Source organism: Hypomesus nipponensis, chromosome 12 (assembly GCF_054491055.1).
Source record: "Hypomesus nipponensis isolate SF chromosome 12, ASM5449105v1, whole genome shotgun sequence".
Classification (NCBI taxonomy): Eukaryota; Metazoa; Chordata; class Actinopteri; order Osmeriformes; family Osmeridae; genus Hypomesus; species Hypomesus nipponensis.
Window position 1 is genome coordinate 4,693,463 of NC_140372.1, and position 14,038 is coordinate 4,707,500.

The 14,038-nt window shown below is 43.1% G+C and overlaps 2 protein-coding genes across 2 annotated transcripts; both read left to right on the forward strand.

Annotated features, from left to right (window-relative positions):
* The first annotated feature begins 285 nt into the window (after nucleotides 1-285).
* On the forward strand, nucleotides 286-4,997 carry obi1 (ORC ubiquitin ligase 1). Its single transcript, XM_084668708.1, has 6 exons — nucleotides 286-903; nucleotides 1,330-1,465; nucleotides 1,783-1,874; nucleotides 2,298-2,519; nucleotides 2,826-2,914; nucleotides 3,051-4,997. The coding sequence occupies exons 1-6, from the start codon at nucleotides 829-831 to the stop codon at nucleotides 4,540-4,542; spliced, it is 2,106 nt and encodes a 701-aa protein (XP_084524834.1). The 5' UTR covers nucleotides 286-828; the 3' UTR covers nucleotides 4,543-4,997.
* Nucleotides 4,998-6,286: 1,289 nt separating this feature from the next.
* Nucleotides 6,287-8,741, forward strand: pou4f1 (POU class 4 homeobox 1). The gene is made up of 2 exons (XM_084668038.1): nucleotides 6,287-6,409; nucleotides 6,805-8,741. The coding sequence occupies exons 1-2, from the start codon at nucleotides 6,287-6,289 to the stop codon at nucleotides 7,768-7,770; spliced, it is 1,089 nt and encodes a 362-aa protein (XP_084524164.1). The 3' UTR covers nucleotides 7,771-8,741.
* Nucleotides 8,742-14,038: the final 5,297 nt, after the last annotated feature.

A 14,038-nucleotide genomic window follows, 5' to 3' on the forward strand; every position in this document is an offset into this window, starting at 1 on the left:
AACTCCCAAAATTCAAAACTCACTTATCAAAATACTACTTTTTTTCATTTAATTTCTCTTGTTCTCTCTTTCCATCTATTTCTCTTATATTTAAACTTTATTTTGTGTGATAATTTGTTAAGATCACATATGTATTTTAAACAGGCTAAGGCCCTCATCAAACCCCCACTAAGATCCAGCTAAAGGCATGTTGAATTGAAACTTAATTCTAAAATCACATAATCAAAAGGATGTTGGTTGCTATGCTCTCGTAGCTGGAATCCATGTACAAGCTTGTTTTGCATCCATTCAATGCTAATCAAATTAGTTCTTTAAGAGCTGTCTAGTCCTGTCTTTCTTAAAAGAGAGGGGAAAGAGGGAGCCTATTGGTCTAGATATGAGTAATGGTTTAAGTGAGCAAACCTTTGTGGTACAGACATTATTTGATAAAATTGGGGTGGTAGCAATTTATCATGAATGAGTGATTGTACTAATTTAGATCAATATATTTGTCTTACGTTGTTTTTAAATGTCGCAAATGTTTTACCAAATGATTCTAATTGTCTAAGAGCTTGTTGATAAAGATGAAACATTATATCAGGTTTTATTTTGGGCAAAATTGATAAAACCCTCAAATAACATTTTGATGACTGGTTGAGCCCCACTGGGCTTCGTACCCACTGGGCTTTCCGTAGTTGTTTTGAAGGCGGTGTTGGTCAAAAAAGAAGGCTGTTTGTAGTCAAGGACGCCTCGCACATACAGCAGCAGTTGAGTTAGCTAGCCGGCTAGCTTGCTAACATCTTGTTCCGTGGATGGATAGCCTAGCTCCTGGAACTCGAGAATAACACAATGGCACAACAAAACTTCCCCAACGTGACTCTTTCGATGACTCTGCCGATATCGTGCCATGTCTGCCTTGGAAAGGTAACAGCAAGTGCTTGGATAGCTAGAACTAGAGTCACTGTATTCAAAACCTTTCTCAAAATGTTAGTCTATCTTCCCGCCACCCTACAGACAGACAGGCAGGCATGTCTTCCTTGAGTTCCTCAATTTGTTGAGCTAGTTAGACTTTGAAATTTCGTAGCTCGTTTAGAAAGCAATTTTTTTTTGCCAGCCAATCATTGCTTTTCTTAAGTTTTGTTTAGCTAGCTAGTTTACGTAGGTTAAGCATCAACTACCTTGCTAGCAAAACAATACAAACCGAGTGACTACAGTAGTTAGCTTGTTAGTAGTTAAGTTAGACTGACTAGTTAGCTAGCTAGCTAAATCAACTAGCCAAACCTTTTCTGGAGCTGTCATGGCAAACGTCACAGAATAACAACGACAACTCGGTCTCTTTGTGTTCTGCAGGTCCGCCAGCCTGTTGTATGTGCCAACCACCACGTGTTTTGTTCAACATGCATCGAAATGTGGCTGAAGACAGCCAGCCAGTGTCCTGCATGCAGGGTCCCCATTACACAAGACAACCCCTGTCGAGAGATCATAGGTGAGCTGCCATCAGACGCTAGCTAGGTACAATCCAACAGAGAATCTTAACTGACTCGCTACAGTCTTGTCTATAAGTAAGACTTTGCCATTGTAAAAAGTAAATAATAAAACAATCGACGTTAAGTTTTCTATACAGTGCCTTTTATCCATCCACCGTATATTAAACGTGTGAAGGTCGTGTTGCTTATGAATACAGTCAAAGCTAGCTAAACGCAAGGCATTTAAACGACTAACACCGTCAAGCAGGAGGGACATAGGTATTCACAGTGCGCTGCTGGGTGCTGTGACTGGTTTGGGGATTGTCCGTTGTTGCAGGGGGCACCAACGACAGCGAGCCTTGTGAGACCCACTCGACCAGGAGAAAACTCAGGAAGACCCGGGCTGAGCTACTGTTGAAAGAGTATGAGGTTGGTATTCTTTGATTTCATCTGCAATGGTGTAAGTCAATGATAAGGTATATAGCTAAGTGGTCAGAGTAATTGACTGCAGATCAAGAGGTTGCAAGCTCAAATGCCCCCTTGGTAGTTCCTTAGGGTAACAGTGTCTGCTAAAACATATTCGTAATATTATAATCATATGGATAATTGATTGTATTGTTAGATTTCATCAACATTCATATTGCTGTACTTAATGTTTATTGAATTGGATAACATAATCTGTTAAATGGATAAAAAGTTGAACTCGACAAATATTTACATTTGATTTAAAAAAGAAAAGGAAGAAAAAAAAAATATTGACGGATTCATTTGTGTGAAAAGAAACTGTAATCGCCGTTCCCTAGTCAACACACACTGATGACTGAAGCATCTTTTTTATCGTCTTACTTTCAGGATGAAATCGAAGGACTCCTCAAAGAAAACGAAGACCTGACATCCCAAAACCAGAGCTTGGAGTCCCAGTTGAGGACCGTGCTGGAGCCTAGCCCCATAGCGTTGTCCCAGAAACAGGACAGGAACATAGACCTCTGCGTTCTGGAGGAGTGGGCCAATAAGCTGCGAGCAGCCACGGACCGCTACTGTGAAGTCAAACAGGAAATGGAGAGACTCAAAGAGGCATGATGACGTTTGATTTGTGTTAAAGTATTTATTTAACCTGGGAAGTTGCATCTTTTGGGGATATTTCAAGACCACAAAAAAAGATTGTGCTAACATACAGTGCCACACAATCACCACACTTGATAACTAACAAATGGACCGTCAGACACATTTTGCTTTAGAAATACTTCACTGTCTTGACATAATGATACTCTGAACTGTTTCTATGGCCCTGGCTATTGACCTCTAACAGAACTTGTATCTCAGTGCATCATTTTTTGGAAGCTAGAACATATTTTAAAAAAAATCATGTACCTTTTCCAGGCAAACAAGACTTTACGGTCCCAGAATATCGACCTAGTTCAGGAGAACATGCGGCTGAAATCCGAGGTGGCGAGCAGATCTCCTCAGAAGTATGTTGCTTCCTTTATTTTAGCTGTATGTGTGATGAAGACTGTTGGCCCCTGGGTCTAATGTTTTACCCATCTCTCTTGACTGCTTTGATCAGCGGACATATGTATAGAGCCAGTTGTGAATCTTGTTTCTCAGGTTTGGCCGCTACACGGTAGCAGCGCTGGAGGCGAAGATCCACCAACACGAGCGCGACTTGGACCACCTGAGAAGGGCGCTGGAGCGCAGTGACCAGTACATCGAAGACCTGGAGGCCCAGGCGGCCGGCACCATGAACAGGGGACCCTCGGACCAGAGAGAGGCCCCCGCTCCCGGTCCCGAGACCCAGGTGGAGAGCCAGGAGAATGGGGAGGTTGGGGTGGGGGCCTCCGTGGGTAAACAGAGAATCTCAGCCATGAGAAGGAGTTTGAGTGACATGGAGACGACTTCCATCTGCACCAACCTGGAAGGAGTCTCTCAGACCATCCCAGGTGGCAGCAGAGGCAGCTTGCTCCTGACCACGACGTCGGGCCTGGCCGTCCCTGACCAGAGCGTGTTTGGAGGAATGCTGAGCAGGCTGGGCGGCAAGGACACCAAAAGCCCGACCTCTGACCCCTTCCTGCCCTCCACTCCTGCCTCGGCGTTCCGCTCCCTGAGCCTGAAGAGCCCGCATGTCCGAGAGGAGAAGTCGGGAAGCAAGCCTCCCTCGTACTTAAGGAGGCTGAGTTTTGAAGACTGCTCTGGGGAGAACAAGCGTTCCAGCTTCAGTAAGCTGCACCGTAGCAGCCTGTCTCCTGCCTGCTCCCTTGAGGCAGGGTCTTCTGGGTCTAAACCTGCGCCCTGGGCCGCCTGGCAGAGGTCCAACTCCACCCACCTGACTGGGGCCAGCGAACCAGAGCAGGAGCACCGCAGCCCTCAGCGAGGTGAGACAGACGCCAGAGGGTCCTCCGGCTCGTCCCAGGACCAGTCTGACCCGGTCGAGACCTCCAGCGAGGCGTCCATGGACGCCGCGTACCTGGATAAGATCTCCGAGCTGGACTCCATGATGCTGGAGGGCGAGAGCACCAGTAGCCGTGGCTCCCTCGTGTCCCTGGTGTCCCTGAGGTCCGCGGACTCGTCTGACTTCAACGCCACCCTCGTACCGGAGCCGAGCGCAAATGACGACGAGCCGCCGGCCTTGGGCCGTGACACGGTGGCGGAGAGGCGTCCGAGCTCGCCGAAGGACCGGCCTGGGGAGAATGGTAGTGTGACCAGCAGGGATGTGAAGCCCACCTCATCCCCGTACGTGGCCCCAGCCGCCTCCATCCTAACGGGGGCTGGAGATTCACCCGGGGCTGGGGATGACGGTCCAGGACTGGGCCTCACAGCGGACACAAGCCAGCCCTCCCAAACGGACGAACTGTCCTTCGACCTGTTGTTTGATCCCCCGTCGACGGAGAACAAGGAGGGGCGCTTCGCTGTCTCGCCCACCTCCTCAGACACTCAACTCCATGACAGTCCCTCTCCCGCCTCCTCCTCTTCCTCTGGTTGCCATGGGAGACCTGGGAACACAACAAGAGACAGGCATGTGGTCAGTAATGGTCACCCCACCAAGCGCACCCACAGCCCCTTCAGCCTCACCAGCCCTTCCAAACTGTCCAAGTACATGTGATGGATCGACTCTTTCAAGTCCACATCGAAGTGGGTTGGGGTGAATCTTTTTGACTCGCAGTACAGTTAAACCTTTGTCTGTGCAGTCTTATGAGAACGCAATGTGGTATCATTGCGTTCTTCTCCCGTCTGAGGAAGGTTGAGCTTTGCCAATCCAGACGGGCAGTTTAGTATTTTGGTCCCATTACATTCTCTTGTATCTGAATATAGGACCGTATAATACTACTGAATCTGCTTGTCCACGTTGCTCCCCTCATGATATGTAATGTGATGTTAACAACTACCTAATGGCAAATATATGAAACTGTAATGCTTTCTCTGTCACAGGTATCATGCAAGGAAGGTTTAAATTGCATTTTGTTCACTTTTGTACTGGGGATGTAGTGTGGATTACAGCATTACGTTTGTGATGAGATTATATGTTGAGGACATTAAAACTGGCAGGCCAAGAAACCATGTTTTGTGAGTTAATTTCATTTGAGCTATAAGATTAATAATCTAGGCCTATTTGAGTCATTCTGCACTTGTTATATGGTCAAGGATGATGTACTTACACAATGGAAAGATTACAATAAATCTGAAAATGAGAATTCAGACCTCACACATTCAAGGCAATCCTGTGTTGCATGAGGTTGCTATTTATTATGCAAATGTAATGATATCATGTATATTTCACATACCTCTAATCACTGCATGAAAATTTAATTGGCTAACCGTTGCCCGTCTGAATAAATGAAATGTAAATTCATTGGGATTAATTAATTGTGTAAAGACTGTGTACAAGGTTACGCTAGATATTAAATCAATTTGTTTAGTGTCCATCTGGCGGTGATGGACTCTTAATGGTTGAAGGTGGGGGCTTCATTACTTCCAAGGGTTAAGATGAAAAACGGAGGCGCTAATACAGGACAGTGTGCCAAAAGACGGTTTGTACGGATGCACCCAACATGCTCTATGATGATAACCCTGCATGCTCAAGAAACGATGCCAAAAATACACATTCAAAATTTATTGATGTAGCCTATTAAAGAAGTTGCAATGTCGAATCACATTTAGTCTATTTCATGCGTCAATATCAGTTAGCGTATCAGACAGGTCAAAATACAATTAAAAAATCTGCATTTGTATTTATCCAGAGATTGTGGCAGAAGAGTGTAAAATAAATAAATGATCAATGACTGTTAATTTAATCAATTTTGAAGGTCCCAGATACTTCAAGTCCATAACAGTAAAACATAATAATTCTCTATTGGATATCAGCAAATAACCATAACGGCTTGTATGTTTGACCAACATCCACTATTCTTTAAGCAGACAAGTACCCAACCATTGCCCGGACAGTGTCTGGTGTAGTGCGGAGCATGCCCTCTGGAAGCCGTGTACGCGTGAATCTCCATGAGTTACTGCATGCATACGCTCGGAGCGGCTAGACTATTTGACAGCGTTGTGCAGTGCACTATTATGTCTCGCGAGAGAAGCCGAGCTCGCTTGACGAGATCTGAGGCGCTCAGGTGTAAGAGCCCCTCTCATCCACAGCAGTAGGAAACAGTAGACAGATAAGTGCGTCTCAGAGACTGCAGGCATCTCTGTGTGATCTTCGGGCTCAAGGCTGCACTCAGAACAGCGAACTATTGCCTCATCGCTGGACAAGCAAGGATCACTGTCTATGACTTATTTTTCCATCTCGTTCAAGCCTATTTTACCCCATTCTTGTGCACTTTAAGTAATTGGAGAAGCTCGCAAAGATGATGTCCATGAACAGCAAACAGCCTCACTTCGCCATGCATCCGAGTTTACCCGAGCACAAGTACACCACTCTGCATTCCAGTTCGGAAGCCATAAGGAGAGCCTGTCTGCAAACTCCACAGGTAAATGAAACTTCTCTTTAGCGTCCCTTTGCCATGCTCCGGTTGCATGTAGTACTGTGTATGGCGCGAGCACAATAATAAGGAGCGCTCCAAGGCACATTCTGCCACGCCGCTGCGAGCTTAATGTTTTTTTCATGTATTCCACGGCAATCACCCAAACGCCTGTGATCTTTTTTGAAAGGATGCTCACACCAAGCTCAGACTTCACCATTTCTGTATTAATTTTTATGACTTGGAGCTTCTAAAAGAATATTCTTTCTGTGTTACGTGTTGTCATGGGTCCCCAACTGACAGATCCATTTATTCATCTTTTTTTCTCTTTCTCTCTTTTCTTCGTTTCCCTTATTTTCTTTATCCTCTCATGTCTGTCTCTCCCTCCCTATTCCACATTGCAGCTGCAGAGCAACATATTCGCCAGCCTGGATGAGACCCTGTTGGCCCGTGCTGAAGCTCTGGCGGCGGTGGATATGGCAGTGTCCCAGGGCAAGACGCACCCGTTCAAGCCGGACGCGACTTACCACACGATGAACACAGTGCCATGCTCGTCGAATTCCACCGTGCCACTGGCCCATCACCATCACCACCACCACCATCACCACCACCAAAACTTGGAGCCTCCCGACCTAATGGATCACATCAGCTCCCCGTCGTTGGCCTTGATGTCCGGTGGTCACGACGGGGGTGGTGGAGGTGGCGGCGGCGGGCTGATCTCCACCTCTGCCCACCCTCATTCACACATGCACGGCCTGAGCCACCTCTCCCACCAGGCTGCTATGAACATGAATTCACCTCTAACCCACCACGGTCTTTTACCTGGGCACCACGGGGGTGGACAGGGCGGACCAGGACTCACAAATAACGGACTCCCTTCTATCAATGACTCGGACACAGACCCCAGGGAACTAGAAGCGTTTGCAGAGCGTTTCAAGCAGAGAAGGATCAAGCTTGGGGTGACCCAGGCGGATGTTGGTGGTGCACTGGCTAATCTTAAAATACCCGGCGTGGGCTCGCTAAGCCAAAGTACCATTTGTCGATTCGAATCGTTGACTCTGTCTCACAACAACATGATAGCGCTCAAGCCCATTCTTCAAGCGTGGCTGGAGGAGGCCGAGGGGGCTCAGAGGGAGAAAATGAACAAACCTGACATTTTCAATGGAGGAGAAAAGAAACGCAAGAGGACCTCAATAGCGGCACCCGAAAAGAGGTCTTTGGAGGCTTACTTCGCCGTACAACCTCGCCCGTCCTCTGAGAAGATAGCCGCTATTGCAGAAAAGTTGGACCTTAAAAAGAACGTGGTTCGAGTATGGTTTTGCAACCAAAGACAAAAACAGAAGCGTTTGAAATTCTCCGCTGCCCACTGATGGGCCAAGTTTTGAGAGACTGCATTTTGGGGACCAAGAATCATAGACATAATTTTCGGTCTTCTTTTGTCACCAATGTTTTTACACGTTGGTTGACAAAGACCATAATTAGATACCCAATTTTATGAGGCTTCATATCTGATTTATTTTCACGTTGTTGGTGAATGTGAAGTATGCAAATAACTGATAAACCAGACAAACTCTGCTGAATCTTTTCCGAGGAAAAAGTATGTCGACATTGCCTTTTAAAAAACATTGTGAAAGAGGTAATTTGCTTTATTCTAGCGAGTTATTTTCTGATATTGATTTGAAATATATAGCCATTTACGAATTACCTCATGGATTGTTGAAGTATTTTGGTTTGGTTTATTTATATCCTTAAATTTAATTATTTATGTAACCTATCTATTTATTCATTGATTCACCTGTTCATTTGTGATTACATATAAAGGCATACTCTAAACTGTCAAATAATTTGCTAACTTATAACAAATGATTGTTTAGACCTGCATGAGAAGTAGGCTAAGCCTAACCCATAGGTCTATTAGATAGTCCTTTCGCCCCTCAACGCGAAGTATGGGCTACTTTGTCACGTTGTTTTTCAAATTTGCACTACAATTTAAGCATATATTTAATTGGTTATATATAAATGATTTTGTATATAAGGCCTACAAACACCACTTTCTCAGAAGATAGATATCAACTCCCGAGTTTTGAAAATAAAGTATTTTGCTACCATTTGGCTTTCACATCTAAAACCTCAACGTTCAAACTTTTAACTCGCATGGTACAGAGGTATACTTTGGCTACATTCTAACGAAAAAGAATGACAATATCAATGAAAATACAACCGATTTTCGTTTGTTTACTTTGGTTTGCAGTGCAAACATTCTATGCATTGGAAGAGAAAAAAAACCCTACATAGAGTATCTACTGGTATAGACCTTTGTGGGTGGTGTAAGTCACTGTTAAATGCCTGTTTTCACATTAAGACACCACGTTGTTTGTCGTGTTGATTGTTATGAAATTTGTGTAAGTAAAACTTTACTTTGTGCACAAGTATGTTTACAAACTGCGGCCACATGTGCATCACGAGAACGTCCCGTATCCGTCCTCCTGTCACTACCGTCCCCCTACACCTCTGTTGTCTTGTTTCTTTCGTCATAGGTATTATTCATCCTGTAAGCCAAATCAACAGGGAGGCGGGTCCCAGAAATCTTCTAAATAAATGAAAGAACGAAAGAAAAAGTATCCTTGTTTTTATTTTATCCGTTAACTCCACGCGATCAACAAGACCTGCACGGAGTGGAATGGGAGGCCTATTTTGGCCTCGTGATAAACTACATTACACGTTTCCTCCAAACTCGTCTCGCTCAAGCACACACACAAGCCAATATAGACGGTAATTTATTATGAAAGTACAATAGGCCTGTTTGCGGACATAACATATGCACTTGACTTATTATTTACAGTGCTTTATAAATATGCTAGGCTACTTCAAACATGATTAGTGCAACAAACGCCATTGTTCTCGTTCCTACATGCCGGTAAATGAGTTAAAAACATGTTTCATTTTATTGCCGGGGAAAAAAAACACGTTTGACCCATCCTGACACCTGAAGAGTGGAACAGGAAGTCAATAATCCAAACTGTCAAAAGAACAGACATACACGAAATAGTAAAACATTATAACCAATAAGGCAAAATGTGGTTCTAAGTGTTAACCTACAGTTGCCCCGTTCTAGTTTATCAAAATAAATCAACTACCGTGCTTTCCAATATGAAGGTTTGTTGAATATATCTTACATCTTCTTCATGTCTGTTGGTGCGGATATGCTTCGAACTTCAGGCATTGCACGACGCCAATTAACAGGGATCGATTGATTGGACTGAAAAGGAATTAGTCTTCAACATAATGATAATTATAGGAAAATTGTCGTTATTATTATTGTTATGATGATTATTCTCGACAATAATACACGTATGTATTATACTAATAATGTTAATAATAGGCTACTGTGTAGCAAGTATATCGGTCGTTCTACATCAAGACTCAAGTTAAATTACAATAACCACACACAATTGGACACCTTACATAATTCATGAACTGAGATTTGGAAAATTAATAAGACGAATACAACAAGACACTAATTAAAAACGTGAGTAATTATCATTAGACATCAAATGTGGCGAGGGGCCCTCTGTACAAATGTAAGTCTTGTAACCCCATCTTGTAAATATGCAAATGAGTCATAACTCATTCCGTAACATTCTGTTTTTCTGAAATATGTGCTTTCTCTCACTAAAAATAGTCTCATCATTGCACAGTAGTCTTGAATTTGCGCGCTTTCTGTTGACCTTCTATTTATCTCTCTTACAGACAGCAGGCCTAACCTTTTAGCATTGCGTTTGTAAAGCTGCAATTGCACTGGAGATCTCCACTTACAGTGTACCATAGAGCTTTTTTGCCCTAGTGAAGTGACAATAAACATTTAATGAAGTCTGAGACCCATGGCGTCTCCAAGCCGTGTCAGAATAACTCAAAAAGAACATTAGTGCAGCTCCTCTGACATCAAAAAAGAGAACAAAAACATTTAAACTTGACGGTTTGTTTATTCACACTGACCAATGACCTTATCCTCTTCGAATATTTCTATCCCTCGAAATTGGAGGATATGTTTGGAGGGCTTCATTTTTCCCTGCGTTTAGAAAAGGAAATTTTAAATGCAGGCGATGCAATATTAATCGCGCTTTGCTGATATAAAATGCAATATTTTCAGACAGCTATTGGGGTTTCATGGAAACGCCAGATGAAAGAAGCCACGGCTGCAGAGCAGAGAAAGAGGCTCGTTTATTGCTTTTGTTTGGCTTTTGGCAACGGAGAAAGGAACATTGTAACGTGAGTAAGAATGTCTTTTTAAGTGACAGGAAGAATAGGCTGGGACAAGTCTGAACCATTTGGAGTTGCATTTCTCCTCACCAAGCTCTGTAATTTTCATGGAAATGGATGAGACGATGTTCGCTTTTTTATTTAAGGAGAAAATAATTGCAAAAACTTGTCGGCAGAGCATATAACTAGCCTATATAACCTTGAAGCCTGAGAGTACTTGAGATGTGTTGCTGCATTAGACCGCTATTGGGTTCTGTCAAAGTGGTAAGCTAAACTCAAAGCTACTCTCGAAGCTACTCGACTATAATGTGAGTCTGGGGTCTAGAACATTACTTCTTTTTCACACCAATTTAATCGGGAAAATCGTGCAGACTATATTTTAATTCACATTAAATCTCGTTTATAAGATTTCAGGGAATGTCTTGAAGTAATCTGGACTTGAAGTTAAATGTGTAGTATACCATCTAAATCAGCCTGTGAAATAGAAACCCATTGAGCTTTGCTTAGTTTTATCGAATGGCAAGTGAAGGTTTTTTTGCATTTGTCAAAGTAAGAGAATGTCAAAAATACTACGTTTTTCTTGTAGAAATTAGTTTCATTTTATGATTTTTTTGTCCTTACTTATATCCTATTAGACTATTGCTCCCATAAGCCAATCTCACAGAAAAAAAGCACTTCAAGCGCCGCACCAGGCACCAGAGCCGCAATATTTCAGCACCACGAACAGCTCCCTTGCAGACTGAGGAGTGATGCATTATTGAAAGCCTATATCAAACAGCTCTAGGGTGCTGTCTTTCTGCGCAGGGGCTCGAGATGAAGTCCGACTGTCTGACTGCACAAAAGCTTCTAATATGTTAATGGCCGTAGGGGATGCCTCAGGTACCGTCCCCAGCTGCCTCGCGTGCCATATGTCAGCTGGTTTACGACATGGATCTATTAATCAGGATTTTTCATCGAGAAATCTTAGTAATATGTCATCATATTTAAGCTAACAAATAGCGTACAGTAAACGGCAATAATGTCCGTCCCCCCCCCCCAAAAAAAAAAAAGCCTTGATCATTTTTCAGATTTTTCAACCATTCGTTTTAAGCTTACCAATGGGCCTACCTGTTTACAGGATAGATGCATTCATCTTGATCTACATTTTTTCCTGTTTAGCCTAGTCCAAAAATAAATATGCAGGCCAACATCCACAAAAAATGCTGATATCATGGCGAAAACAACTACTTCTGTTCGGGTTGTCCCACTTTATTTATTTTACGAACTAGAACCAATAGGCACTGTGGTCAAGGTCTTCTGTCTCGGGGGAGAAAACCACTGTAATATCTATTGAAGTGCATTCAGTCAAAACTTTTAATGCTTTTGTCCAGATTTTGAGTTTTAACTTCTCGAAAAAGTTGTTTTTGTTAGACGTTAACACGTATCTTAAAATATAATAATCAGGCGGAAGTATCATATCATTAATTCTGTGTAAATTATAGGTCTATTGAAAGTTGGCACTAGGGAATGCGTAACCACGTCCTTCCTTTTCGTTCTTCGCAGCCTGACTAAATCTTCCAAAGCAGTCTTCCCCAAATAGGTCTACAAAGTTGCATAATGTGTCTCGTGAGTTACCATAGATCTCATATCTTAATTCCTCCGGGCTACTGGTTGGAAGAGTAATTAATCTAGCCCGTGGATGTAAATAAAGTGAAATTGGATTCCTGACACATGAGATGAGGAGGCCTCTGACACCACGGCGCAAAATAATGATTCCACCACGCGCCATGGAAACGCGCGCGCTTAGATTTACGAGCGTATGACTTTTTACAATAGCTGTGAGCGAGGGGGAGTGAGCTAACCTAATCGCAGCTGTTATGCACCCAAGTTAAGATGGATTATATCATGTTAATTATATGTATTGGTATTGAAATGGAAAATACACAAGCATCATCATAAACAGAGACATTTTCAAATGAAGTTGCATGGGCCTTGATATATAGCACAAATATATGGGCCTATATGATAACCTTTCTATCTGAAAAATGTTTTTTTTTTCTTCAGTACATTGTTGATGAACATGATGGTTTTCTTTCTATTATTTTCAGTCACCTAAATTCCAGAAATGAGAATTAGCTTAAGTTACATTGATTTGCCAAATTGTATAGTGCTTCAGAATTCACAACAATGTAAAATAAGCAATTCATAATCTTTATTTTTTTGTTCGGATCATTGTTATTATCAGCCTAATCGTGTTGACTAAAAATATTTATGATATATATAGCCTATGTGTGTGTGTGCAACACCATCATAAGCTCTGTTGGTTATAACAATGACCATATGGAATGGCCTTAGGACGGGGTGTCAAACGTAGGGTACACAGGGACATATAATACCCCAGATCCGTATTCATTTCCAGCGTGTATTTGCTCGGTAATCCGCAAAACCAGCCGCTCCACCGACCGGCTCCGAAGCGAGTGTCGACGTTTGTTGACACAGCGGCAAATTTCAATCACAGGGGGTTCAGAGTCAGACGAACAACGTATTTGTCTAATAAATCCGTCATTTAGGAAGAAAAATATTTGATCTGGCGGGCCTGACCTCTCGCTGCATTCAGTGCGAAACCAGCGAAGCACACGGATGAAGGATAGGGCCTGTAGACGACTCTGGATTCCGTAACCATGAATATGAAAGCGTGAGGTTGCCTGAACTTCAATTACAAACAAACAACTCACACCATTTTGAGGGAACGGATTTGAAAGAGGCCTGGTCACGCTTAACAACCGATGACATTCACTGGACTTGACACTGACGTTCGGTCAGAGCTAACATTTAAAGTAAAGAAGAACATAAAAAAAAAAAAAATGATAATGAAAAAATATATATAAATCTAGCACACAGTATTCAATCTTGAGGATACTTAGTATTTGTGTTTCTTTGAGACTAAAATAGCCAATTGCTTTTTGTGATAATTCAACGGAGACCAGTTTTGTCTGTCTTCTGTCAAACCCATGTCGGACATACTCGCTTAACCCAGCGGCGTGTGAGCGTCACGCAAGGTGCTCTTTTGTACAATTTCTGTCTTACTGCCGATATAAATGTCACACGTCTTGCTCGGCGCGTGTCTTTAGCGGTACGATGGCCTTAGGCTGTGCTCTTTTTGACCCCTGTATTGAACGCATTTGCTCGTCATCATTACCACCACGCGCAGCCTGTGGTGATGACGAGCCGCGCGCTACTGATCCCAGACCGCTGGGACACAGCTGCACGCGAGCACAGCCTACATTTAACATGAAAGCTTGTTAAAGAAATAATCCTTTCTGAAACGTGGTGACATTTTAAGGCTAGCCTATGAGGCGTGCTTTTAACACAGATGAAGTCTAAGATTTCAGAAGCCAC

What these genes read in the sequence shown, in the direction of transcription:
- obi1 (XM_084668708.1), top strand. Translation starts at nt 829, where the DNA reads ATGGCACAACAAAACTTCCCCAACGTGACTCTTTCGATGACTCTGCCG. An exon ending in GCCATGTCTGCCTTGGAAAG is followed by an intron (nt 904 to 1,329) that starts GTAACAGCAAGT and finishes TGTGTTCTGCAG; the next exon opens with GTCCGCCAGCCTGTTGTATG. An exon ending in CCCCTGTCGAGAGATCATAG is followed by an intron (nt 1,466 to 1,782) that starts GTGAGCTGCCAT and finishes CCGTTGTTGCAG; the next exon opens with GGGGCACCAACGACAGCGAG.
- pou4f1 (XM_084668038.1), top strand. Translation starts at nt 6,287, where the DNA reads ATGATGTCCATGAACAGCAAACAGCCTCACTTCGCCATGCATCCGAGT. An exon ending in CCTGTCTGCAAACTCCACAG is followed by an intron (nt 6,410 to 6,804) that starts GTAAATGAAACT and finishes TCCACATTGCAG; the next exon opens with CTGCAGAGCAACATATTCGC.